At 42.2% G+C, this 25,814-nt stretch overlaps 1 protein-coding gene across 1 annotated transcript in view; it reads left to right on the top strand.

The window, feature by feature from the left end:
• Nucleotides 1-25,814, top strand: part of TTLL4 (tubulin tyrosine ligase like 4) — a 388,835-nt gene that overhangs the window by 202,599 nt on the left and 160,422 nt on the right. The window contains exons 13-15 of the mRNA XM_053712432.1: nt 17,919-18,053; nt 18,737-18,874; nt 19,209-19,296. Coding sequence (XP_053568407.1) covers nt 17,919-18,053; nt 18,737-18,874; nt 19,209-19,296 — 361 coding nt within the window. The remainder of the gene's footprint in view (nt 1-17,918; nt 18,054-18,736; nt 18,875-19,208; nt 19,297-25,814) is intronic.

Below are 25,814 nucleotides of genomic sequence, written 5' to 3'. Positions count from 1 at the left end.
TATACAGACTTGTCTCCGACGATACAAGTAGATCAGAGGACCAGAGATTCACTCCGTTGGTGGCTAACCCTGGACAACCTGTCACAGGGGATGAGCTTCCGCAGACCAGAGTGGGTCATTGTCACGACCGACGCCAGTCTGGTAGGCTGGGGCGCGGTCTGGGAACCCCTGAAAGCTCAGGGTCTTTGGTCTCGGGAAGAATCTCTTCTCCCGATAAACATTCTGGAACTGAGAGCGATATTCAATGCTCTCAAGGCTTGGCCTCAGCTAGCAAAGGCCAAATTCGTACGGTTTCAATCAGACAACATGACGACTGTTGCATATATCAACCATCAGGGGGGAACAAGGAGTTCCCTGGCGATGGAAGAAGTGACCAAAATCATTCAATGGGCGGAGACTCACTCCTGCCACTTGTCTGCAATCCACATCCCAGGCGTGGAAAATTGGGAAGCGGATTTTCTGAGTCGTCAGACATTTCATCCGGGGGAGTGGGAACTCCATCCGGAAATCTTTGCCCAAATAACTCAATTGTGGGGCATTCCAGACATGGATCTGATGGCCTCTCGTCAGAACTTCAAGGTTCCTTGCTACGGGTCCAGATCCAGGGATCCCAAGGCGACTCTAGTAGATGCACTAGTAGCACCTTGGACCTTCAACCTAGCGTATGTATTCCCACCGTTTCCTCTCATCCCCAGGCTGGTAGCCAGGATCAATCAGGAGAGGGCATCGGTGATCTTGATAGCTCCTGCGTGGCCACGCAGGACTTGGTATGCAGACCTGGTGAATATGTCATCGGCTCCACCATGGAAGCTACCTTTGAGACAGGACCTTCTTGTTCAAGGTCCGTTCGAACATCCGAATCTGGTTTCACTCCAACTGACTGCTTGGAGATTGAACGCTTGATTTTATCAAAGCGAGGGTTCTCAGATTCTGTCATTGATACTCTTGTTCAGGCCAGGAAGCCTGTAACTAGAAAAATCTACCATAAAATATGGAAAAAATATATCTGTTGGTGTGAATCTAAAGGATTACCATGGAACAAGATAAAAATTCCTAAGATTCTATCCTTTCTTCAAGAAGGTTTGGAGAAAGGATTATCTGCAAGTTCTTTGAAGGGACAGATTTCTGCTTTATCTGTTTTACTTCACAAAAAGCTGGCGGCTGTGCCAGATGTTCAGGCTTTTGTTCAGGCTCTGGTTAGAATCAAGCCTGTTTACAAACCTTTGACTCCCCCTTGGAGTCTCAATTTAGTTCTTTCAGTTCTTCAGGGGGTTCCGTTTGAGCCCCTACATTCCGTTGATATCAAGTTATTATCTTGGAAAGTTTTGTTTTTGGTTGCAATTTCTTCTGCTAGAAGAGTTTCAGAGTTATCTGCTCTGCAGTGTTCTCCTCCTTATCTGGTGTTCCATGCAGATAAGGTGGTTTTGCGTACTAAACCTGGTTTTCTTCCGAAAGTTGTTTCTAACAAAAACATTAACCAGGAGATAGTCGTGCCTTCTTTGTGTCCGAATCCAGTTTCAAAGAAGGAACGTTTGTTGCACAATTTGGATGTAGTGCGTGCTCTAAAATTCTATTTAGATGCTACAAAGGATTTCAGACAAACTTCTTCCTTGTTTGTTGTTTATTCTGGTAAAAGGAGAGGTCAAAAAGCAACTTCTACCTCTCTATCTTTTTGGCTTAAAAGCATCATCAGATTGGCTTATAAGACTGCCGGACGGCAGCCTCCTGAAAGAATCACAGCTCATTCCACTAGGGCCGTGGCTTCCACATGGGCCTTTAAGAACGAGGCTTCTGTTGATCAGATATGTAAGGCAGCGACTTGTTCGTCACTGCACACTTTTACCAAATTTTACAAATTTGATACTTTTGCTTCTTCTGAGGCTATTTTTGAGAGAGAGGTTTTGCAAACCGTGGTGCCTTCCATCTAGGTGACCTGATTTGCTCCCTCCCATCATCCGTGTCCTAAAGCTTTGGTATCGGTTCCCACAAGTAAGGATGACGCCGTGGACCGGACACACCTATGTTGGAGAAAACAGAATTTATGTTTACCTGATAAATTACTTTCTCCAACGGTGTGTCCGGTCCACGGCCCGCCCTGGTTTTTTAATCAGGTCTGATGATTTATTTTCTTTAACTACAGTCACCACGGTATCATATGATTTCTCCTATGCAAATATTCCTCCTTTACGTCGGTCGAATGACTGGGGAAGGCGGAGCCTAGGAGGGATCATGTGACCAGCTTTGCTGGGCTCTTTGCCATTTCCTGTTGGGGAAGAGAATATCCCACAAGTAAGGATGACGCCGTGGACCGGACACACCGTTGGAGAAAGTAATTTATCAGGTAAGCATAAATTCTGTTTTTCGTTCCTTTCGTAATTTCAGGAACGGCCCCGCTTCATCCTCTCAGGCTGCAAAGCAAGAGGGTAACGCTTCACAGCCCAAGGCAACTTGGAAACCTTACCAGGGCTGGAATAAGGGGAAACAGGCCAAAAAGCCTGCAGCTGCCACCAAGACAGCATGAAGGGGTAGCCTCCGATCCGGGACCGGATCTAGTAGGGGGCAGACTCTCTCTCTTTGCTCAGACCTGGGCAAGAGATGTACACGATCTTTGGGCGTTAGATATTGTATACCAGGGATATCTTCTAGAATTCAAGGGTTCTCCTCCAAGGAGGAGGTTCCACATTTCTCGTCTGGCTACAGATCAGACAAAGAAAGAGGTGTTTTTACGCTGTGTAGAAGATCTACATACAATGGGAGTGATCCAACCAGTTCCAATCGTGGAACAAGGGCTGGGTTTTTACTCAAACCTGTTTGTGGTTCCCAAAAAAGAGGGAACTTTCAGACCCATCCTGGATCTAAAAATTCTAAACAGATTCCTCAGAGTCCCTTCATTCAAAATGGAGACCATTCGGACAATCTTACCAATGATCCAGGAAGGTCAATATATGACTACCGTGGATCTAAAGGATGCATACCTACACATTCCTATCCACAAAGATCATCACCAGTTTCTCAGGTTCGCCTTTTTGGACAAGCATTACCAGTTTGTGGCTCTTCCTTTCGGCTTAGCCACTGCTCCCAGAATTTTCACAAAGGTGCTAGGGTCCCTTCTGGCGGTGCTAAGACCGCGGGGCATAGCAGTGGCGCCTTACCTAGACGACATTTTAATTCAGGCGCCGTCTTTCCAAAGAGCCAAGTCTCACACGGAGATTGTATTGGCCTTTCTGAGGTCTCACGGGTGGAAGGTGAACATCAAAAAGAGTTCTCTTTCCCCTCTCACAAGGGTTCCCTTCCTAGGGACTCTAATAGACTCGGTAGAAATGAAAATATTTCTGACGAAGGTCAGAAAATTAAAACTCCTAACTACTTGCCGAGTTCTTCATTCCATTCCCCGGCCATCTGTGGCTCAGTGCATGGAGACAATCGGATTAATGGTAGCGGCAATGGACAATAGTCCCTTTTTGCTCGGATACACCTCAGACCACTGCAACTATGCATGCTCAAACAGTGGAATGGGGATTATGCAGATTTGTCTCCTCAAATTCAGTTGGACCAGGAGACCAGAGATTCTCTTCTCTGGTGGTTGTCTCAGGACCACCTGTCTCAGGGAATATGTTTCCGCAGACCAGAGTGGGTCATTGTAACGACCAACGCCAGTCTGTTAGGCTGGGGCGCGGTCTGGGACTCCCTGAAAGCTCAGGGCTTATGGTCTCGGGAAGAAACGCTTCTCCCGATAAACATTCTGGAACTGAGGGCGATATTCAACGCTCTTCAGGCATGGCCTCAACTAGCTGCGGCCAAATTCATCAGATTTCAGTCGGACAACATCACGACTGTAGCTTACGTCAATCATCAGGGGGGAACAAAGAGTTCCCTAGCGATGACGGAAGTAACCAAAATAATCAGGTGGGCGGAGGATCACTCCTGCCATCTCTCAGCCATTCACATCCCAGGAGTAGACAACTGGGAGGCGGATTTTCTAAGTCATCAGACTTTTCACCCGGGGGAGTGGGAACTCCACCCGGAGGTATTTGCCCAGCTGACTCAGCTATGGGGTATTCCAGAATTGGATCTGATGGCGTCCCGTCAGAACGCCAAACTTCCTCTCTAAGGGTCCAGGTCCCGGGACCCCAAGGCGGTATTGATAGATGCTCTAGCAGCGCCTTGGTCCTTCAATCTGGCTTATGTTTTTCCACTGTTTCCTCTCCTCCCGCGTCTGGTCGCCAGAATCAAGCAGGAGAAGGCTTCGGTGATTCTGATATCGCCTGCATGGCCACGCAGGACTTGGTATGCAGACCTAGTGGACATGTCATCTGTCCCACCATGGACACTGCCAATGTGGCAGGATCTTCTAATACAGGGTCCGTTCAAGCATCGAAATCTAGTTTCTCTACGTCTGACTGCTTGGAGATTGAACGCTTAGTTCTATCAAAGCGTGGTTTCTCTGAGTCCGTTATAGATACTCTGATTCAGGCTAGAAAGCCTGTCACCAGGAAAATCTACCATAAGATATGGCGGAAATATCTTTGTTGGTGCGAATCCAAGGGTTACTCATGGAGGATATTGTCCTTCTTCCAAGAAGGATTGGAGAAAGGATTGTCAGCTAGTTCCTTAAAAGGATAAATATCTGCTTTGTCTATCCTGTTACACAAGCGTCTGGCAGAGGTACCAGACGTTCAAGCGTTTGCTCAGGCTTTAGTCAGAATCGAGCCTGTCTATAAACCTGTGGCTCCGCCATGGAGTTTGAATCTAGTTCTTTCAGTTCTTCAAGGGGTTCTGTTTGAACCTTTACATTCCATAGACATTAAGTTGTTATCTTAGAAAGTTTTGTTTTTGGTAGCTATCTCTTCTGCTCGAAGAGTTTCAGAATTATCTGCCCTAGTGTGATTCACCTTACCTGGTGTTCCACGCAGATAAGGTAGTTTTGCGTACCAAGCCTGGTTTTCTTCCTAAAGTTGTTTCTAACAAGAATATTAACCAGGAAATAGTTGTTCCTTCTTTGTGTCCTAATCCATCTTCAAAGAAGGAACGTCTTTTACATAATCTTGATGCAGTTCGTGCTTTAAAGTTCTATTTACAAGCAACTAAGGATTTCAGACAAACATCTTCCTTTTTTGTTATCTATTCTGGTAAGAGGAGAGGTCAGAAAGCGACTGCTACCTCTTTCCTTTTGGCTGAAAAGCATCATCCGTTTGGCCTATGAGACTGCTGGCCAGCAGCCTCGTGAAAGAATTACTGCTCATTCTACCAGAGCAGTGGCTTCCACATGGGCTTTCAAAAATGAGGCTTCTGTTGAACAGATTTGTAAGGCAGCGACTTGGTCTTCACTGCATACTTTAGCCAAATTTTACAAATTCGATACTTTTGCTTCTTCGGAGGCTATTTTTGGAAAAGAGAGGTTTTGCAAGCAGTGGTGCCTTCCGTTTAAGGTACCTGTCTTGTTCCCTCCCTTCATCCGTGTCCTAAAGCTTTGGTATTGGTATCCCACAAGTAAAGGATGAATCCGTGGACTGGATACACCTTGCAAGAGAAAACAGAATTTATGCTTACCTGATAAATTACTTTCTCTTGCGGTGTATCCAGTCCACGGCCCACCCTGGCATTTAAGTCAGGTAAAAATTTTTTTGTTTAAACTACAGTCACCACTGCACCCTTTGGTCGAAATGACTGGGGGGTGGAGCTAGAGGGGGAGCTATATGGACAGCTCTGCTGTGTGCTCTTTGCCACTTCCTGTAGGGAATGAGAATATCCCACAAGTAAAGGATGAATCCGTGGACTGTATACACCGCAAGAGAAAGTAATTTATCAGGTAAGCATAAATTCTGTTTTTATGATGACAGCATCTTATGACCAGTACCTTCACCAGGACGACCGGCTGTTGCGGCTTGTGACTTACTTTGTATAATTATATTATGTCTGTGTATGTGTGTTTTTTACTTCCTCCTGGTGGACAACGAATGTAAAACCACATGTGGTGAACTCTCACCATCATGCAAGAATTTAATTAATCAGGCAAACCATAATTATTGGTGTGTGTGTTTGTCTTTTTAGGTTCCATTCCTTATAAACCTTTTGACATCAACTATTGTTTTCTTCATAAATGGAGAGCGTTCACAGCTGCATTCATTACTTTTGGGGATATAAAACCAGGAGGCGGCAAAGACACCCCAGCCAAAGGCTTAAATACTCCTCCCACTTTCCTCATCCCCCAGTCATTCTTTGCCTTTCATCACAGGAGTTTGGCAGAGAAGTGTCAGAAGTTTCAATAGTCTCTTATGGAGGGTAGTACTCTTCTGCATGGGACTGGAGTTTTAAGTAGTCCTGTCAGACTCTCTGTGAGAGCATGGGTGAAAGTTAGAGTCCGGAGATTCAGGGAGAGTATTTTTGCAAAACCATCCCGACTCTTATTAACAGCTCCACAAGCGTGTTCCTGTTCCACGGCGTAGATTCCGGTAAGATCGTTTCATTTTAATTTCATCATGGTTGTATTGTAATTTTAACTGTTTATCCGAGAGGGGCTACAACCTTTTGGGGATATTTTTTAACATAGGGTCTCAGTAAGGCTCCTTTTTGTATCTAGGAATCAAGGGTTAATATCTACTGAGGGGGATTATTGAACAGGGGTGTTTATAATCATGTTTATGTGATTGTCTGCTACTGTGTAGCGTTGCTTCTGCTCATGGCTATTTTGGAACATAACGGCCTGTGTCTAGTGACGCAGCCTTTTCGGTCGGGCGCGCTTTTGCGTGGACTGCACTGTTTACCTTGTGACCCCATTTCCGTTTTTCTGACTGCGTGGCGACTGAGAAATCCTGGTCTGCTGGTGTCTGGTTCTCTGGAAGTGGCACTGTCCCAGTTATGGAGTATTCTTGGAGACTGATGTCTCTGATTCAGACTCTACTTCTTGCGAAGAATATGAATTGGCCCGGGTGATACATGCCCATCAGTTATGTTCCGAATGCCATTTTAGAGTGCTCTGTTCCTCAGGATTGGGGAATTGGGTGCCCGCTGAGCCATCCTTCTCTGGGGATTCTATTTCTCACGAGACGAGTTCCCTACCATCAACTCTTACTACGCATGCAGGTAACCCAAATGCTACTTATCCTTTCTAGGGAGTGTGGCCTGCTCCCACTGGAGGTTACAACACGGTTCCGAATGTTACCAACAGGGAGGTAGAATGTAAAATTACAAGTCTTACCAGAAGGTGTTGTACCGTACTCTGACCGGTGCCAGCAGGCAGACTAACACTCAACAGTGGTTAGTACGCTGAACCAGGATGATCCCTGACCCGATAGTCAGCTGTTCCAGGGAATTCCCAGTGGTAGTATATTCTCTCCTTTCATATAACACCAATATATATATATATAACACTTCCTACGGATCTATTGCACTTTTCTCTGTTCCAGGTCCTAGGTGGTTCTCCTTGGGAGTGCCTTATTTTGGAGGAGCGGATTGGGTAGGCACCAGAACTCTGTTGGGGTGTTTGAGTCACCCCTTTTTCTTCCAATCCCTGGGGGCTTGTAGTTGGGGGTCCTTCTGTCTGTCGCTTGGGCTGGTTTGGTGTTCAAAGTACAGTAAGCCTTTTTGGGGTTTCTCTTTTCTCTACATTCAAGATTTGTGGGAAGGACTGGTGGCTCTTAGATAGTCTGCGACGTTATCCGCTGGTTAGTGGATACTTAGCAATCTGAAGGATCCTATCTTCAGCTGATTTCCTGCAAGTTTTTAAGTTTCAGAGTCATTTTTAGATGACTACACCGTGCAGTGTTTTTGTTCAGGTGTTTGTCAGACCTATCTGAGCTTGCTGCACGAGGTTTCGTTCTGAATATTTCGGTATTCTTAGATACCTTTTTGTGACTTCAGTTGCTTTCTAGAGTGTGGTTGCACTGTATTAGGGGAAGTTCCACTCTCTGTTTCAGACTCCCAGCCTTATCCCGTGGTTTCTGTATTTCTGGGATCTGGGCGTTGCCTCCCCTTGTTTCTATGATACTGGTTGGGTCTCTGTTAGCCTGACCCGGTTTCTCGAGTTTTTGCTCTGTGTTTTTATTTAGGACTCGTTGTGCCCTTTTTAGTTTGTTTTTTTTCCTGAAGTTCCTTATGCTAGTTGGAAGCTAGCTCAGCATACTAATGCACTGTGGCTGCTATCTCTGCACTGTAGCAAACTGAGGGTTGCAAGTTCGATCCCCGGCGAGGTCGACTCAACCTTTCCTCCTTTCAAGGTTGATAAAATGAGCAGCACCTTGAGTCCCTTAAGGGGGTTAGCTGCGCTTTACAAGTAACATCATGTTTTCTCCGTGTCTTTTTTTCTTCTTTGTGGAAGAATACGGTAGTTTGTTCCCTTTCTTTAGTAAGTGGTATGTTTGGAGACCGACTGCTGGGGACGGTGTCTCCCTGAGGCTGTTGACTCAGTCGAGTCTAGTTCCTGCGGTCTCTAGCAAGGCTTGTGGACTACCTGCGGGTCAGTGTCCTTGGGCCTTTTCTTTTTTTTTTCAAAGTTGTTCTCGGCTTCGGACGAAGCAGAATTTTTTTGGGTAGGGTTTTTCAGGCCAGGTGCCCTCAGAATGGACCGCCTCTTTTACCCTCCCATTGTTGCATTCAGTGTCCTCTATAGCCTGGGTATTTTTTCCCCAAAAGTAATGAATGCAGCTGTGGACTCTTTCCATTTATGAAGAAAAACTTAAATTATGCGTATCTGATTTTTTTTTTTTTTTCTTCAGATGGAAAGAGTCCACATCTCCCCGCCCGTATTTTGTCTGTGGGGCGTCTGTTATCTTTGTTCTTCTGGCACTTTTCACCCTGATGTTTGTTCTACTGTTCCTTGTTCCTCTGCAGAGTGACTGGGGGATGAGAGAAGAGTGAGGAGTATTTAAGCCTTTGGCTGGGGTGTCTTTGCCTCCTCCTGGTGACCAGGTTCTAAATTCCCAAAAGTAATGAATGCAGCTGTGGACTCTCTCCATCTGAAGGAAAGGAAATTATCAGGTAAGCATAATTTTAAGTTTTTAAATATTGTTTCACAGTGGGCAAAAGTCAGTCCTCTCTGCAAATTCCTCATGTCCCCATAATCCAAGTCTAGATTTGATAAGTTAAAGGGACAGTCTACACCAGAATGTTTGTTTTAAAAGATAGATTATTCCTTTATTACCCGTTCCCTAGTTTTGCATAATCAACAGTTATATAAAAATACTTTTTACCTCTGTAATTACCTTGTATCTAAGCCTCTGCAAACTGCCCCCTTATTTCAGTTTTTGACAGACATGCATTTTAGCCAATCAGTGCTGGCTCATAGGAAATCAATGTGCATGAGCATAGTGTTATCTATATGAAACACATGAACTAACACCCTCTAGTGGTACAAAAACTGTCAACATGCCCTGAGAGGTGTCCTCAAGGGCTTATAAATTAGCATATGAACCTCAACTAAGAATACCAAGAGAACAAAGCAAAATTTGTGATGAAAGTAAATTGGAAAATTGTTTAACCCCTTAACCCTTTTAGTGCTAAGCACTTTTCCACCTGGGTGTTGTGGGAAAAAAATTTAACTTTTTTTTTTTTTTGCAGATCCCCAAGACTTTACACCATTAGAAAGGTTAGGCGATTACCTTTCCAATGGTGGGTCTTGCGGGGATCTGTAGCTGCTTAGATGTTTGAGATACAGGTTTCTAAGCAGCATGCCCCCTTTCCCTATACTTTGTATTGACAAATTGTTAATAAAGTTGCGCGTGATGTCACCGCGCAAAACGTGATACCCCGGCGATGCCTGTCACTCTACAGGCACGATCGCCGGGGTGGGAGCACCCAGATCTCCCTCAAGGTGGGAGAGTACTAGCGACAGCTCTGAGCCGTCATTAGCACCAGAGTGGAAAACTCTGACGGCTCAGAGCCATCATTAGCACTCAAAGGGTTAAAGGGACAGTCAACACCAGAATTTTTGTTGTTTTCAAAGATAGATAATCCCTTAATTACCAATTCCCCAGTTTTGCATAACCAACTCAGTTATAATTATACACGTTTTACCTCTGTAATTACCTTGTATCTAAGCCTCAGCAGACTGCCATCAGAGCTGACTCCACGGTAAATTCACGTGCATGACTCAATGTTATCTATATAAAACACATGAACTAAAAAAAACTATCAAAATGCATTTAGATTAGAGGCGGCCTTCAAGGTCTAAGAAATTAACATATGAACCTCCTAGGTTTAGCTTTCAACTAAGAATACCAAGAGAACAAAGCAAAATTGGTGATAAAAGTAAATTGGAAAGTTGTTTAAAATAACATGCCCTATTTGAATCATGAACGTTTATTTTGGACTTTACTGTCCCGTTAATTACCACAGAACTTTTCCATTTTCTGTCCGCTTGGGACTAAGGCTATTTTTACATTTTTGCGGCTTTTGTGTTTAGCTGTAATTTTCCTTTTACTCATTTACTGTACCCACACATATTATATACCGTTTTTCTCGCCATTAAATGGCCTTTCTAAAGGTGCCATTATTTTCATCATATCTTATAATTTATTCTAAAAAAATTTTGATAAAATATTAGGAAAAATGGGGGGAAAAAACACACTTTTTCTAACTTTGATCCCCAAAATCTGTTACACATCTACAACCACCAAAAAACACCCATGCTAAATAGTTTCTAAATTTTGTCCTGAGTTTAGAAATACACAATGTTTACATGTTCTTTGCTTTTTTTTTAAGTTATAGGGCAATAAATACAGGTAGCACTTTGCTATTTCCAAACCACTTTTTTTTCAAAATTAGTGCTAGTTACATTGGAACACTGATATCTTTCAGGAATCCCTGAATATCCCTTGATATGTATATATTTTTTTTAAAAAAGACATCCCAATTGATCATGGCCCATTTTGGTATATTTCATGCCACTATTTCACCGCCAAATCCGATCAAATAAAAAAAAATCATTCACTTTTTCACAAATTTTTTGACAAACTTTAGGTTTCTCACTGAAATTATTTACAAACAACTTGTGCAATTATGACATAAAAAGTTGTAAATGCTTCTCTGGGATCCCCTTTGTTCAGAAATAGCAGTCATATATGGCTTTGGCGTTGCTTTTTGGTAATTAGGCCGCTAAATGTCACCGCACCACACCTGTATTATGTCCAGCAGTGAAGGGGTTAATTAGGGATCATGTAGGGAGCTTCTAGGGTTAATTTTATCTGTAGTGTAGTAGACAACCCCAAATATTGATCTAGGCCCATCTTGGTATATTTCATGCCACCATTTCACCACCAAATGCGATCAAATAAAAAAACCCTGAAATTATTTACAAACAGCTTGTGCAATTATGATCCCCATTGTTCAGAAATATCAGACATATATGGCTTTGGCGTTGCTTTTTGGTAATTAGAAGGCCGCTAAATGCCGCTGCGCATCACACGTGTATTATGCCCAGCAGTGCAGGGGTTAATTAAGTAGCTTGTAGGGAGCTTGCAGGGTTAATTTTAGTGTAGAGATCAGCCTCCCACCTGACACATCACACCCCCTGATCCCTCCCAAACATCTCTCTTCACCCCCCCCCCAACAGCTCTCTAACCCTCCCCCTCTACCTTATTGGGAGCTATCTTGGGTACTGGCAGCTGTCTGCCAGTACCCAGTTTACACAACAACAGATTTATTTATTTTCTGCTTAAAAGGACATGAAGCCCAAAAATGTTCTTTCATGATTAAGATAGAGAATACAATTTTAAACAACATTCCAATTTACTTCTATTTAATTGCTTTCATTCTTTAGTCAAACTTTGGGTTTCTCACTGAAATTATTTACAAACAACTTGTGCAATATGGCATAAAAAGTTGTGTAGCTATCAACCCCCCAGATCCCTTAGATATTTTATTAACCCATTCCCTCCCCCCTTTCTCCCACTTAATATTAGAATTTTCTGTAGTGTAGCGGTTCCCAGCCTCCCCATGGACGTGCCTGCCGCCTTCCGTGCGCGCCCCCGACCCTGCCCTCCGCCTGCAGCAAGAACCCATCAATGGCCGCCCACCCTCCTCTCACATCGGCTCTCACCTACCAACGATTGCGGCCATCAATGTCCGGTGCAGAGTCGACCACAGAGTGTCTCTCTCTGCATCGGATGAGTGAAAATCACTGCAATAGCCGGAAAGCGGCTGGAAGCCATCAGGATCGTATGCCGTACGTCCTCGGTCATTAAGTGTATTTTCTCTTGTAAGGTGTATCCAGTCCACGGATTCATCCATTACTTGTGGGATATTCTCCTTCCCAACAGGAAGCTGCAAGAGGATCACCCACAGCAGAGCTGTCTATATAGCTCCTCCCCTAACTGCCACTTCCCATTCATTCTCTTGCAGCTCTCCACAAAGGAAGCAGCTAGAGAGATGTGGTGCATTAATGTAGTTTATCTTCAATCAAAAGTTTGTTATTTTCAAATGGTACCGGATTTGTACTATTTTAGCCTCAGGCAGAAAGTTGAAGAAGAGTCTGCCTGTGGTCTTTGATGATCTTAGCAGGTTGTAACTAAGATACATTGCTGTTCTCACACATAACTGAAGAGATGGGTAACTTCAGCTGGGGGAATAGCGTGCAGGGTCTCCTGCTCTGAGGTATGTGCAGTTTTAAATTTTTCTAGAGAAATGATAAGCTAGAAAATGCTGACAATACTGGATTTATTTAAGGTAAGCCTGATTACAGTGATTTAATGGTATCATGCTTGCTGTAAAGGGTAATATTTTTATTATTTACTCACATTACTGAATAGATATAACCTTTGCTTGAGGTGTATAAACGTTTATTTCATATTGGTGATAAAACTTTATTCTGGGGCCCAGTTTTTCCACATGGCTGACTAGATTTTGCCTAGGGATAGTTTTTTAAGGCCCTCTCACTGTGAGTACAGGTTGGGAGGGGCCTATTTTCCATTAGTTTTTGCAGCTTGAGACATCCAGCTTCCCTGGAGGAGTCCCCTGAACATATAGGACCTCTCTAAGGGGTTTTTGTGCCTTCCAAAGTCGTTGTATGGGCAGGTAGGGCCACAGTAGAGCTGTGGCAGTTTGTTGTGACTGTTTAAAAATGTTTATATTGTTTTTTTGATCCGGTTTTGAAACTAAGGGGTTAATCATCCATTTGCTAGTGGGTGCAATGCTCTTTCAGCCTATTATACACACTGTAAAAATTTCGTAAGATTTACTGCTTTTTTCACTGTTTTAGCAGTTTCTGTGATTGTTTTTTTCTCTTAAAGGCACAGTACCGTTTTTATTTTTTGCTTGTTCAGTTATTAAAGTGTTTTCCAAGCTTGCTGGTCTCATTACTAGTCTGTTTAAACATGTCTGCCCTGTCTATTCTTTTGTACCAGCGCCTGCGGATGTTCCAGACGTTCAGGCGTTTTGTCAGGCTTTAGTTAGAATCAAGCCTGTGTTTAAACCTGTTGCTCCGCCATGGAGTTTAAATTTAGTTCTTAAAGTTCTTCGAGGGGTTCCGTTTGAACCTCTGCATTCCATAGATATCAAGCTTTTATCTTGGAAAGTTCTGTTCTTGGTAGCTATCTCTTCGGCTCGAAGAGTTTCAGAGTTATCTGCCTTGCAGTGTGATTCCCCTTATCTGATCTTCCATGCAGATAAGGTAGTTTTGCGTACCAAACCTGGGTTTCTTCCTAAGGTGGTATCCAATAAGAATATCAATCAAGAGATTGTTGTTCCGTCACTGTGTCCTAATCCTTCTTCAAAGAAGGAACGTCTATTACACAATCTTGACGTGGTTCGTGCTTTAAAGTTTTATTTACAAGCTACTAAAGATTTTCGTCAAACATCTGCATTGTTTGTTGTCTACTCTGGACAGAGGAAAGGCCAAAAGGCTTCAGCAACTTCTTTCTTTTTGGTTAAGAAGTATAATCCGCTTAGCTTATGAGACTGCTGGCCAGCAGCCTCCTGTAAGAATTACAGCTCATTCCACTAGAGCGGTGGCTTCCACATGGGCCTTTAAAAATGAGGCTTCTGTTGAACAGATTTGTAATGCGGCGACTTGGTCTTCGCTTCATACTTTTTCTAAATTCTACAAATTTGATACTTTTGCTTCTTCGGAGGCTATTTTTGGGAGAAAGGTCTTACAAGCAGTGGTGCCTTCCGTTTAAGCGTCTGCCTTGTCCCTCCCTTCATCCGTGTCCTATAGCTTTGGTATTGGTATCCCACAAGTAATGGATGAATCCGTGTACTGGATACACCTTACAAGAGAAAACTAAATTTATGCTTACCTGATAAATTTATTTCTCTTGTGGTGTATCCAGTCCACGGCCCGCCCTGTCATTTTAAGGCAGGTGTTTTTTAATTTTTAAACTACAGTCACCACTGCACCCTATAGTTTCTCCTTTCTCTTGCTTGTCTTCGGTCGAATGACTGGGAGGTGGCAGTTAGGGGAGGAGCTATATAGACAGCTCTGCTGTGGGTGATCCTCTTGCAGCTTCCTGTTGGGAAGGAGAATATCCCACAAGTAATGGATGAATCCGTGGACTGGATACACCACAAGAGAAATAAATTTATCAGGTAAGCATAAATTTTGATTTTTGAGGACGTACGTCGTCGGTCCTTAAGGGGTTAAAATTGCATGCCCTATCTGAATCATGAAAGTTTATTTTGGACTAGACTGTCCCTATAGTAGCCTCAGAAGCAATGCACTACTGTGAGCTACTGGTAAATCCTAGCATTTCACAAACGCTAGGATTTACTATCACTTTAAGGTCTATTTATCAATTATATATGTTAGTTTTGTAACTTTTTTGCTGTGAAGAATGGGGATGTTATTTCTGCAGACACAAATTCACAGTTTTGAGAACTACAAAACCAATATGTAATAATATCTTCAATATATCCTCCTCATCCGCTAAACAACTTATATCCTCCTATAATATATAAAAGGATAGGATATACAATATATAATATATATAAGGATAGGATAGGATATACAATATATCCTCCTCATCCGCTAAACAACAATATATCCTCCTCATCCGCTAAACAACTTCTGCAACTCACTTCCTCTTTCGGTCTGTCACAATGGACTGATTCTCCCACTCACAAAGACGGTCACTCTCTTGACCTGATCTTTAGCTATCGATGCACTCTCTCAAACTTCTCAAACTCCCCTTTTCCTCTTTCTGACCACCATCTCCTTACTTGCAACATATCATCCCTTCCTATAACTCTCCCTCCTTCTACTCCTCACACCAAACTTCACAGAAGCATTATGTCTTTAGATCAGCAACAACTTGCTAATTCCCTTAAACCGCTCCTCTCATCCTTCTCCTCCTTTTCCTGCCCTGAACAATCTATCTGCCACTTTAATTCCACCCTTATATCCGTCCTTGACAATCTCGCCCCTCTTACCATTGCTCGGAAATCACACACTCATCCCCAGCCCTGGCATATTCCTCTGACACGGTACCTACGCAGATGTTCCCGTACTGCTGAACGGCATTGGACAAAAATCACGGAGTTCAGTTTATTTTCTTCATTACAAATTCATCTTTAACTCCTACTATTCTGCCCTTAATCTCCACAAGCAACACTACTTCTCTACTCTTATCTCTAATCTTTCTTCAAACCCAAAACGTCTGTTCTCCACTTTCAATACTCTCCTCCGCCCTCCCCCACTTCCTAATACAACTTCTCTGTCAGCTCAAGACTTTGCCAGTCACTTCTGACTCCATCAGACATGAAATCAGCTCTCAACATAATTCCATTCTCTCCCCCCCTCAAATGCTCTCACTTAACCACAACCCTCATAACATGAAACTTAGTTCATTCTCCCCTGTTACTGAGGAAGAAGTTTCTGCACTTATACTGCGCTCTCACCTCACTACCTGTCCCCTTGACCCTATCCCCTCACAGCTACTCCCCTCCCTCTCTGCTTCCCATACCCCTATACTAACACATATTTTCAACCTCTCCCTCAGCACTGGTATATTTCCCTCATCGATGAAACATGCACTGGTCACACCTATCCTCAAAAAAACCTTCCCTTGATTCTACCTCCCCATCCAACTACCGCCCTATTTCCCTCCTCCCTCTTGCTTCAAAGCTTCTCGAAAAACTAGTATATGCACGCCTATCCCATTTCCTTACGTTAAACTCCCTTCTTGACCCGCTGCAATCTGGTTTTGGTCCCTATCAATCCACAGAGACAGCTATTGTTAAGGTCACCAACGACCTACTTACAGCAAAATCAAAAGGTCACTTCTCTCTGCTTATCCTCCTTGATCTGTCCGCAGCCTTTGACACTGTCGACCACCCTCTTTTGCTCCAAACCCTGCAATTCTTCGGCATCTGACACAGCCCTTTCGTGGCTCTCCTCCCACCTATCAAACCGTACCTTCAGTGTAGCCTTTTTCTGGGGCCTCCTGTGCCCCGTCACCACTTTCTGTCGGAGTACCGCAAGGCTCTTTCCTTGGTCCCCTTCTCTTCTCAATCTATACATCATCACTAGGCTCCCTAATCAAGTCCCACGGTTTCCAATATCATTTGTATGCCGATGACACCCAAATCTACTTCTCTTCACCAGACCTATCTCCTTCCTTGCTAACCCGTGTCACTAACTGTCTTTCTCACATCTCTTCCTGGATGTCCTCCCACTACCTCAAGCTAAATCTCTCCAAAACTGAGCTCTTCATTTTCCCCCCTTCTTCCAAAATCTCCACCCCCAATCTCTCTATAACGGTCGACAACTCCATCATTACCCCTACCCAGCATGCCCGATGTCTCGGGGTCACATTTGACTCTGATCTTTCCTTCACTCCTCAGATTCAGTCCTTGGCTACAGCCTGCTGCTTCCACCTTAAAAACATCTCCAAAATTAGACACTTCCTTACACAAGACACAACTAAGATTTTAATCCACTCTCTCATTCTTTCCCGCCTTGATTACTGCAACTCTGTCCTCTCTGGTCTCCCCACCTGCCGCCTAGCTCCCTTACAATCCATACTGAATGCCTCTGCCAGACTCATCTTCCTTACACGTCGCTCTTCATCTGCTGCTCCTCTCTGCCAATCCCTTCACTGGCTTCCTCTTGCCTCTAGGATCAGACACACTCTGACAAACAAAGCCCTCAACTGCACTGCTCTAGGATCAAACACACTCTGACAAACAAAGCCCTCAACTGCACTGCTCCCCCCTATATCTCGGACCTTGTCTCCAGATACTCTCCCTACCGTCTCCCTTAGCACTGCTCATGATCTCCTCCTCTCTGGTTACCTCATCGCACTCCAGTTTACAGGACTTCTACAGGCTGGCTCCCATCTTTTGGAACTCTCTGCCTCGCCCCACAAGACTCTCCCCTAGTTTTGAAAGCTTCAAGCGCTCCCTAAAGACTCTGCTGTTCAAGGATGCATACAACCTATAATAACCTTACTTTATACCAGTTCCACTCCTCCATTGCTATCCCCTGAACCCCCTTAGCATGTAAGCCTAAGAGCCCAGCTGTATGTAGATCACCTTCTTAAGAGTGGATTACAACAGTGCAACTCTTGGCAGGGCCCTCTACCCACTTTATCCCTTAATTGTTTTATACTCCCCTTTGTTTATAGCGCTGCGGAATCTGTTGGCGCTCTACAAATAACCGATAATAATATAGAAAAATTGTCTAAAATAATCCGACAGAACCCTTTTGGAGAGCATGACATTGTGAAAGGATTAATTAAATTACAAAAAAAACATTACAGCCATGAATATACAGCACCTTGCTATATAATTAATAACTAATCTATATTTCAGGATGGAATAACCTTTTGGATTATGTTTCTTAAATAGAAACTATCATTAGATAAATCTTTCCTCAAAAAGCATTTTATTTAAAAAAAAATCTGATTTAAAAAAAAAAAGATTTTTATCCACCCTGCTTCTACTGTATTCGCTTCTTTCTCTTTTAACCATTGTGTGCGTCTCTCTAGCTCAGAGCCATATGTGAACTCATTGGTGAAGATGTATGTACAAAGCCCTTACAGCTGCCATGAATTGTTCGGTTTTGATATCATGCTGGATGAAAACCTTAAACCTTGGGTTCTGGAAGTAAATATCTCTCCCAGGTACAATATTGTGTGTCTTATAGGTGTTACATGTTTGTATACATGTTTGTGCAGAGGCATTCTCAAACACACCTGCAGTATGTTACCAATTGCATATGTTTGCTTCAGTTGTAGAATGAAAGGGAAAGCGCAAAAAATAAATTAAATGAAGAGAAAGTAGGGTTGAAAACCATGATATGGCAAGAGGTGTCATTCTTGTTTATTTGCAGAAGAGTTTGTGGCCACAAATAAAAAGTTGCTTTAGGAGCGTTATAGGTAATGATGCTCCTTTTTGCCTTCAGTTCAGGTATACTCCATTTTATTAGATATTTGCTCCAAGAAATGGTTTGGGTATCATAGTACATGAAATCCGTGTTTTTAGATCACCTCTGAAGGCAAAATTATTTAATTTACGTTTATTTTAAAAATCTAGCTAGATATGGTTGCGTATGCTAATCACTTGAGCAGTGTTTGGATCAATTTGGCTATCCTGTCTTATTCTGTTTACCAGTTAATTTAATTTAGTTAATTTTATTTATTTAAATATTTTTGTTTTGTCTTACAGGAATCATTCAGATCTCAAAAGTCCAAGAATAAAATGTTTCAATAACAAATACCAATTAAATAAAAACAGCAGCATATTGTGCTTTATTTGAAACCAGTTTTGTTTTAAGGAATTCACCCAGTCTATTTAATCTTTGCAGCCTTCATTCCAACTCTCAACTGGATATCGACATCAAAGGGCAGATGATCAGAGACCTATTAAATCTGGCAGGGTTTGTACTTCCCAACAGAAATGAAATATCTTCTCGCAATACTGGCACCCACACATCTGCCAGCAGGTTAGATATTAAAGGGGGGGGGGAATTTATGAGCAAATGAATGAAAATGATCTAGAGGTAGTACAGAAAAGATATTACATAAGATATTTATTTTTAGTTAAACATGTAACATTTTACCATGATAGAAAGATAAATACAAAACTGTAATGCGGCTATATTTGTATATTAGTCTGCAGTACAGAATAAATTGGGTTTTAACAGGATCTTGTGAATGACCAATGTCAGATGTGTCGTATGTTAAAGCTGTGTAATAATTATACCATGTTAGAGTATAATTCTGGCTGGCTGCAAGATTTAATTAATAACCTAATTCTTTTCTGTTAATTGTGACCAGCCGTGGGAAGGAACATGTTCATCCTGAAATGGTCAATGGAGAAAGGATGAAGCGGGCATATTACCTCAGCCAGAAATTGCCAGATAAGGTTTGCCATTTTCTATTCATTTTTATTCCACAGATGCAAAATGCTTTTGTTAAAAGGCTAACGTTTCAAATAAAAGCATATGTGTAATATACATGGTGAGGCTTTCCCATGCACATGTTGGCAAGTTAACCAGTGCTGTCTGAATTATGATTTTCTCTGTATGATATATTTGGCCTAATTTCCTTATGTTGCTTTTTCACTGCTATGTAACTGTAAAGGTTTCCATTTTAAGCTATCTGAACTATTTGGTGGGTGCAGAAATTGTTTGTTTGTTTTTCCCCATCCTACTTTTATGTCAGGATGTATCCCCTAACATTTCTGCATTGTACTTTGTAATAGGGGAGACACTTGCTGTTATTTTTAACTTTATGCTATGTGGATTAAAGGGACAATAAAGCTAAGATTTTTTTGTGATTCAGAAAGTATACTATTTAAAAAAAAAAAAAAAAAAAAAGTTTTCCTTTTTATTTTCTTCCTTATTTTATTACCCCTTTCCATGCATGTGTCTTGAGTGCTGAGTGACATCAGTTAAATGGATATTAAACAGTATGATATTGGAATATAAATTGTTTTGTGAATTAAAACACTTTACAATATACTGTCATTTATTTTGCTCCCTTTTTTGTAATTTAACTCTAAAAATAGTTGGTTTTTATTTAATAGATATATATAAAATGAACCCACTGTCACCAGTGTGTGTGATTACCGTGCCCTCGACAGGTCTGACTAAAATTTACTGGGCCATGAGCTCACTTGTGTTGAGAACCTCCCTGTGCTAGAGGATGTGGTCTGGGACTTATAGAATATGAGTGCTGGTCCATGATGCACCGCTGTGACAAACTCTTTCCTGCTTGGCATAGCCTTTCTGTCTGCTTGTGCCTGCTCTTTGGGCGGTCTTAATGCTGGCACTGCAAACAAAGTAAAATGCAAGGGCACTGTGGGTGTGTATTTTAATTCCCATACAACAATAGTTTTCTTTCATATAAGTGGCAAGAGTCCATGAGCTAGTGACGTATGGGATATACATTCCCTACCAGGAAGGAGCAAAGTTTCCCAAACCTCAAAATGCCTATAAATACACCCCTCACCACACTCATACCTCAGTTTTACAAACTTTGCCTCCTGTGAAGGTGGTGAAGTAAGTTGTGCTTGATCTCTTCTGTGATATGCGCTTCTAAGCATTCTGAAGCCTGATTCCTCTGAGTACAGTGTTTGTCAGAGGGATGTAAAGGGAATACTGCCTGTTGATTAAATGGTTTCACTCATGGGAAATCCTTTCATAGGCTCTCTGTAATCGGTCGTAGGGATTAATCCCCTGCCTCCCTTTTCAGATCGACTTTATACTCCTATACCATTACCTCTGCTGATATTTTTCAGTACTGGTTTGGCTGTCTGCTATATGTGGATGGGTGTCTTCAGGTAAGTATATATCTTTTTTAAGACACTCAGCTATGTTTGGCACTTTATATTATATTGTAACATTTTAAATATGTGTTTTACTTATATTTGCTATGAGTGAGGTCTATGTATATTTCCCTTTTGCAGTCTAGCAGTTTCAGTATGAGAATCATGTTTTAGGACGTTCATTTCAATTTTTTTTTCTTACCTGGGGTTTCAGTCTTTTTTATTTTTCCAATTTGACTTGTGTTTCCTTAATTTTCGTGGGCAAATCTGGGCTCGCGCGGACGCAAAATGCTTTTATTTATTGTCATTTTGGCGCAAGTTTAGTCATTTCCTGTGTCTTTGTTGGCGCTTGTTATGACGTGAGTTGCGTCATTTCCTGGTGTTGGTTTGGCGGCAAAATGTTTTTTAAATTCCTTTTGCGTTGTGCGTCATACTTGGCGGCGAAAAAAAATTAAAATGATTTATCAAGTTTGGAAAATCTTTATTTCATGGTGTTCTTTTCATAAATTCTCTTGGCATTCTTTTAGAATTCCTAGAATTTTATCATTTCTTCAGGTTGATTTGGATAAGGTTTTGTCTGCAAGTATTTTGAAGGGACAATTCTCTGCTCTTTCTGTTTTTATTTCAAAGAAAGATTGCCAAACTTCCTAATATTCACTGTTTTGTTCAGGCTTTGGTTCGTATCAAACCTGTTAATTAAATTAATTTCTTCTCCTTGGAGTCTTTATTTGGTTTAAAGGATTTTGAAGGCTCCTCCTTTTGTGCATAAGCATTCTTTGTACCTTATCTGATTTTCCATCATGATAAAGCTGTTTTTCGGACTTAAATTCAAATTTCTTCCTAAGTTGTGAATTCTATCAACAATAGTAGGGAAATTGTTGTTCCTTCTTTGTTTTTTAATCCTAAAAATTCTGTGGAAGATCTTTAAATTCTTTGAATTTCAGGAAGACTTCTAGTCGATTTGTTTTTTTTTTCTGGTTTCAGGAAAAGTCAGAAAGCCTGTGTCATTTTTTTGGCATCTTGGTTGAAGCTTTTTGATTTACAAAGCTTATTTGGAGGCGGGGCAGTCTCCGCCTCAGAGAATTTCAGCTCATTCTTCTTGGGCTTTTAAGAATGAAGCTTCGGTTGCTCAGACTTGCAAAGCAGCAACTTGTTTTTTTTTTGCATACATTTTCTAAATTTTACCATTTTGTTGTATTTGCTTCTTTTGAAGCAGTCTTTGGTAGAAACGTTCTTCAGGCAGCTGTCTCAGTTTAATTTCTCAGTGGAAATAGCTGTTTTATCCCTCCTTCTCTAGTGACTCTTCTGTGGACTTCCACATCTTGGGTACTTTATCCCATACGTCACTAGCTCATGGACTCTTGCCACTTACATGAAAGAAAACATAATTTATGTAAGAACTAACCTGATAAATTAATTTCATAGTGGAAAGAGTCCATGAGACCCACCATTTTTTTTGTGGTGGTTATGATTTCTCCAACATTGGTGTGTCCGGTCCACGGCGTCATCCTTACTTGTGGGAATATTCTCTTCCCCAACAGGAAATGGCAAAGAGAGCACAGCAAAAGCTGCCCATATTGCCCCCCCTCTGGCTCCGCCCCCCAGTCATTCTCTTTGCCGCTCTGAACAAGTAGCATCTCCACGGAGATGGTGAAGAGTATGTGGTGTTAGTTGTAGTTTTTCATTCTTCTATCAAGAGTTTGTTATTTTAAAATAGTGCCGGTTTGTACTATTTACTCTAAAACAGAAAAAGATGAAGAGTTCTGTTTAAAAGAGGAGTATGATTTTAGAAGCAGAAACTAAAATCAGTTGCTGTTCCCACGCAGGACTGTTGAGCCCAGAGAACTTCAGTTGGGGGGAACAGTTTGCAGACTTTTCTGCTCAAGGTATGACTAGTCCATTTTCTAACAAGACTTATTAATGCTAGAAAACTGTCATTTTCCCTCTTTGGGATCGGTAAGCCATTTTCTTAGACTCATAACAGAATGAAGGCTTATTAATGGGCTATATACTGGTTGACACTATTGTGGGCTAAATCGATTGTTTTATTCGATATTTATATGTTTTTAAGCGCCAGGCAGTCGTTTAGACACCTTTTCCAGTCTGGAAGGGCCTTTCACTTTAGTAGGCAGCCTCATTTTCGCGCCTTAATTGCGCAGTTTCTTCTGGATGCAGTGCATGCAGCTTCATGTGAGAGGGTCCGGTGGCCATTAAAAACGTTTCTGGAAGGCTTATTTCTGTGGCGAATAACCCCCAAGGACAGGTGAAGCCGCAGCAAACGCTGTGGCTGGGACTGTAGTGGGTTTAAAATTGTTAATTTGATAAAATAGCTCCGGTTTGCTCATTTAAGGGGTTACAAACTTGAAAATTGGTGTGCAATACTTTCAAAGCATTAAGACACTAGGGTGCAAATTGGTAAGGTAAGGATCAGATATTTCCTTCATAGTTTTTCACACATTCAGAAATAAAGTGTGCCCTGTTTAACATTTAAAGAGACAGTAACGGTTTTGTTTAAAAAACGGTTTTATTGCATTAATAGCCTGTATAAGCCTGTCTAACATGTCTGTACCTTCAGATAGAACATGTTCTGTATGTATGGAGGCCAAGGTGGTCCCCCCTTTAAATGTATGTGAAAATTGTGCCATGGTGTCCAGACAAAATAAGGACGGTACTGTCACATTTAATAAGGTTGCCCAAGATAATTCCTCAAATGAAGGTAGTGGGGGTAGTTCACCATCCTCTCCTTCTGTGTCAATACCAGTTATGCCCGCGCAGGCGACACCTAGTACATTTAGCGCGCCAATGCTTGTTACTATGCAACAATTAACGGCTGTAATGGATAATTCTATAGCTAATATTTTATCCAAAATGCCAGCATTTCAAAGAAAGCGTGATTGCTCAGTTTTAAATACAGTGGAAGAGCAAGAGTGCGCTGACGATAATTTATCTGTCATACCCTCACACCAGTCAGAATTGGCAGTGAGGGAGGGTTTGTCGGAGGGAGAAATTTCTGATTCAGGAAAAGTTTCTCAACAGGCAGAACCTGATGTTGTGACGTTTAAGTTAGAGCATCTCCGCGCCCTACTTAAGGAGGTACTAACTACTCTGGATGATTGTGACTCTTTGGTCATTCCAGAAAAATTGTGCAAAATGGATAAATTCCTAGAGGTCCCTGTGCACCCTGATGCCTTTCCGATACCTAAAAGGGTGGCGGACATAGTGACTAAGGAGTGGGAGAAACCAGGCATACCTTTTGTCTCACCTCCTATATTTAAGAAAATGTTCCCCATTGTCGACCCAAGGAAGGACGCATGGCAAACAGTCCCTAAGGTTGAGGGGGCAGTTTCTACGCTAGCCAAACGCACGACTATTCCCATTGAGGACAATTGTGCTTTCAAAGATCCTATTGATAAAAAATTGGAGGGTTTGCTTAAAAAGATTTTTGTTCAGCAAGGTTTCCTTCTCCAACCAATTTCGTGCATTATTCCTGTCACTACGGCGGCGTGTTTTTGGTTCGAAGAACTAGAAAAGTCGCTCAATAAGGAGACTCCATATGAGGAAGTCATGGACAGAATTCACGCACTTAAGTTAGCTAATTCCTTTATTTTAGATGCCGATTTGCAATTGGCGAGGTTAGCGGCGAAAAATTCAGGTTTTGCAATTGTGGCACGCAGAGCGCTCTGGCTAAAGTCCTGGTCGGCGGATGTGTCTTCCAAGACAAAATTGCTTAATATTCCTTTCAAAGGTAAGACCCTTTTTGGGCCAGAATTGAAGGAGATTATTTCTGACATCACTGGGGGAAAGGGCCATGCCCTCACACAGGATAGGCCTTTTAAGGCTAAGAATAAATCCAATTTTCGTTCCTTTCGTAACTTCAGGAACGGACTGTCTCCTAACTCTGCAGCCTCTAGACAAGAGGGTAACGCTTCCCAGGCTAAGCCAGCTTGGAAACCAATGCAAGGCTGGAACAAGTGTAAACAGGCCAAGAAGCCTGCTGCTGCTACCAAGACAGCATGAAGGGGTAGCCCCCGATCCGGGACCAGATCTAGTAGGGGGTAGACTTTCTCTCTTTGCTCAGGCCTGGGCAAGAGATGTTCCGGATCCCTGGGCACTAGAAATAGTCTCTCAGGGTTATCTTCTAGAATTCAAGGAACTTTCTCCAAGGGGAAGGTTCCACATGTCTCTCTTATCTTCAGACCAGATAAAGAGACAGGCATTCTTACATTGCGTAGGAGATCTATTAAAGATGGGAGTGTTGTAGTTCCCAAAAAAGAGGGAACCTTCAGACCAATTCTGGATTTAAACATTTTAAACAAATTTCTCAAAGTTCCATCGTTCAAAATGGAAACCATTCGAACAATTTTACCTTCAATCCAGGAGGGTCAATATATGACTACCGTGGATTTAAAGGATGCATACCTACATATTCCTATCCACAAAGATCATCATCAGTTCCTAAGGTTCGCCTTTCTGGACAAACATTACCAGTTCGTGGCTCTTCCGTTCGGTTTAGCCACTGCTCCCAGAATCTTCACAAAGGTGCTAGGGTCCCTTCTAGCGGTTCTAAGACCGAGGGGCATTGCAGTGGCACCTTACCTAGACGACATTCTAATCCAAGCGTCGTCCCTTTCCAGATCAAGGGCTCATACAGACATTGTATTAGCTTTTCTCAGGTCTCACGGGTGGAAGGTGAACGTGGAAAAGAGTTCCCTGTCCCCGTCTACAAGAGTTCCCTTTCTGGGAACAATAATAGATTCTGTAGAAATGAAGATTTTCCTGACAGAGGTCAGAAAATTAAAGCTTCTAAAGGCTTGTCAAGTTCTTCAATCTATTCCTCAGCCTTCCATCGCTCAGTGCATGGAAGTAATAGGTCTAATGGTTGCAGCAATGGACGTGGTTCCTTTTGCTCGAATTCATCTAAGACCATTGCAACTGTGCATGCTCAGACAGTGGAATGGGGATTATGCAGACTTGTCTCCCCAGATTCAAGTAGACCAGTTAACCAGAGACTCACTCCGTTGGTGGTTGACTCAGGATCACCTGTCTCAGGGAATGAGTTTCCACAGACCAGAGTGGGTCATTGTCACGACCGACGCCAGTCTATTAGGCTGGGA

This window comes from Bombina bombina, chromosome 1 (genome assembly GCF_027579735.1).
Source record: "Bombina bombina isolate aBomBom1 chromosome 1, aBomBom1.pri, whole genome shotgun sequence".
In the NCBI taxonomy this organism is placed as follows: domain Eukaryota; kingdom Metazoa; phylum Chordata; class Amphibia; order Anura; family Bombinatoridae; genus Bombina; species Bombina bombina.
The sequence above is the reverse complement of the archived record's forward strand: the minus strand, read 5'-3'. Positions and strand labels throughout refer to the sequence as shown.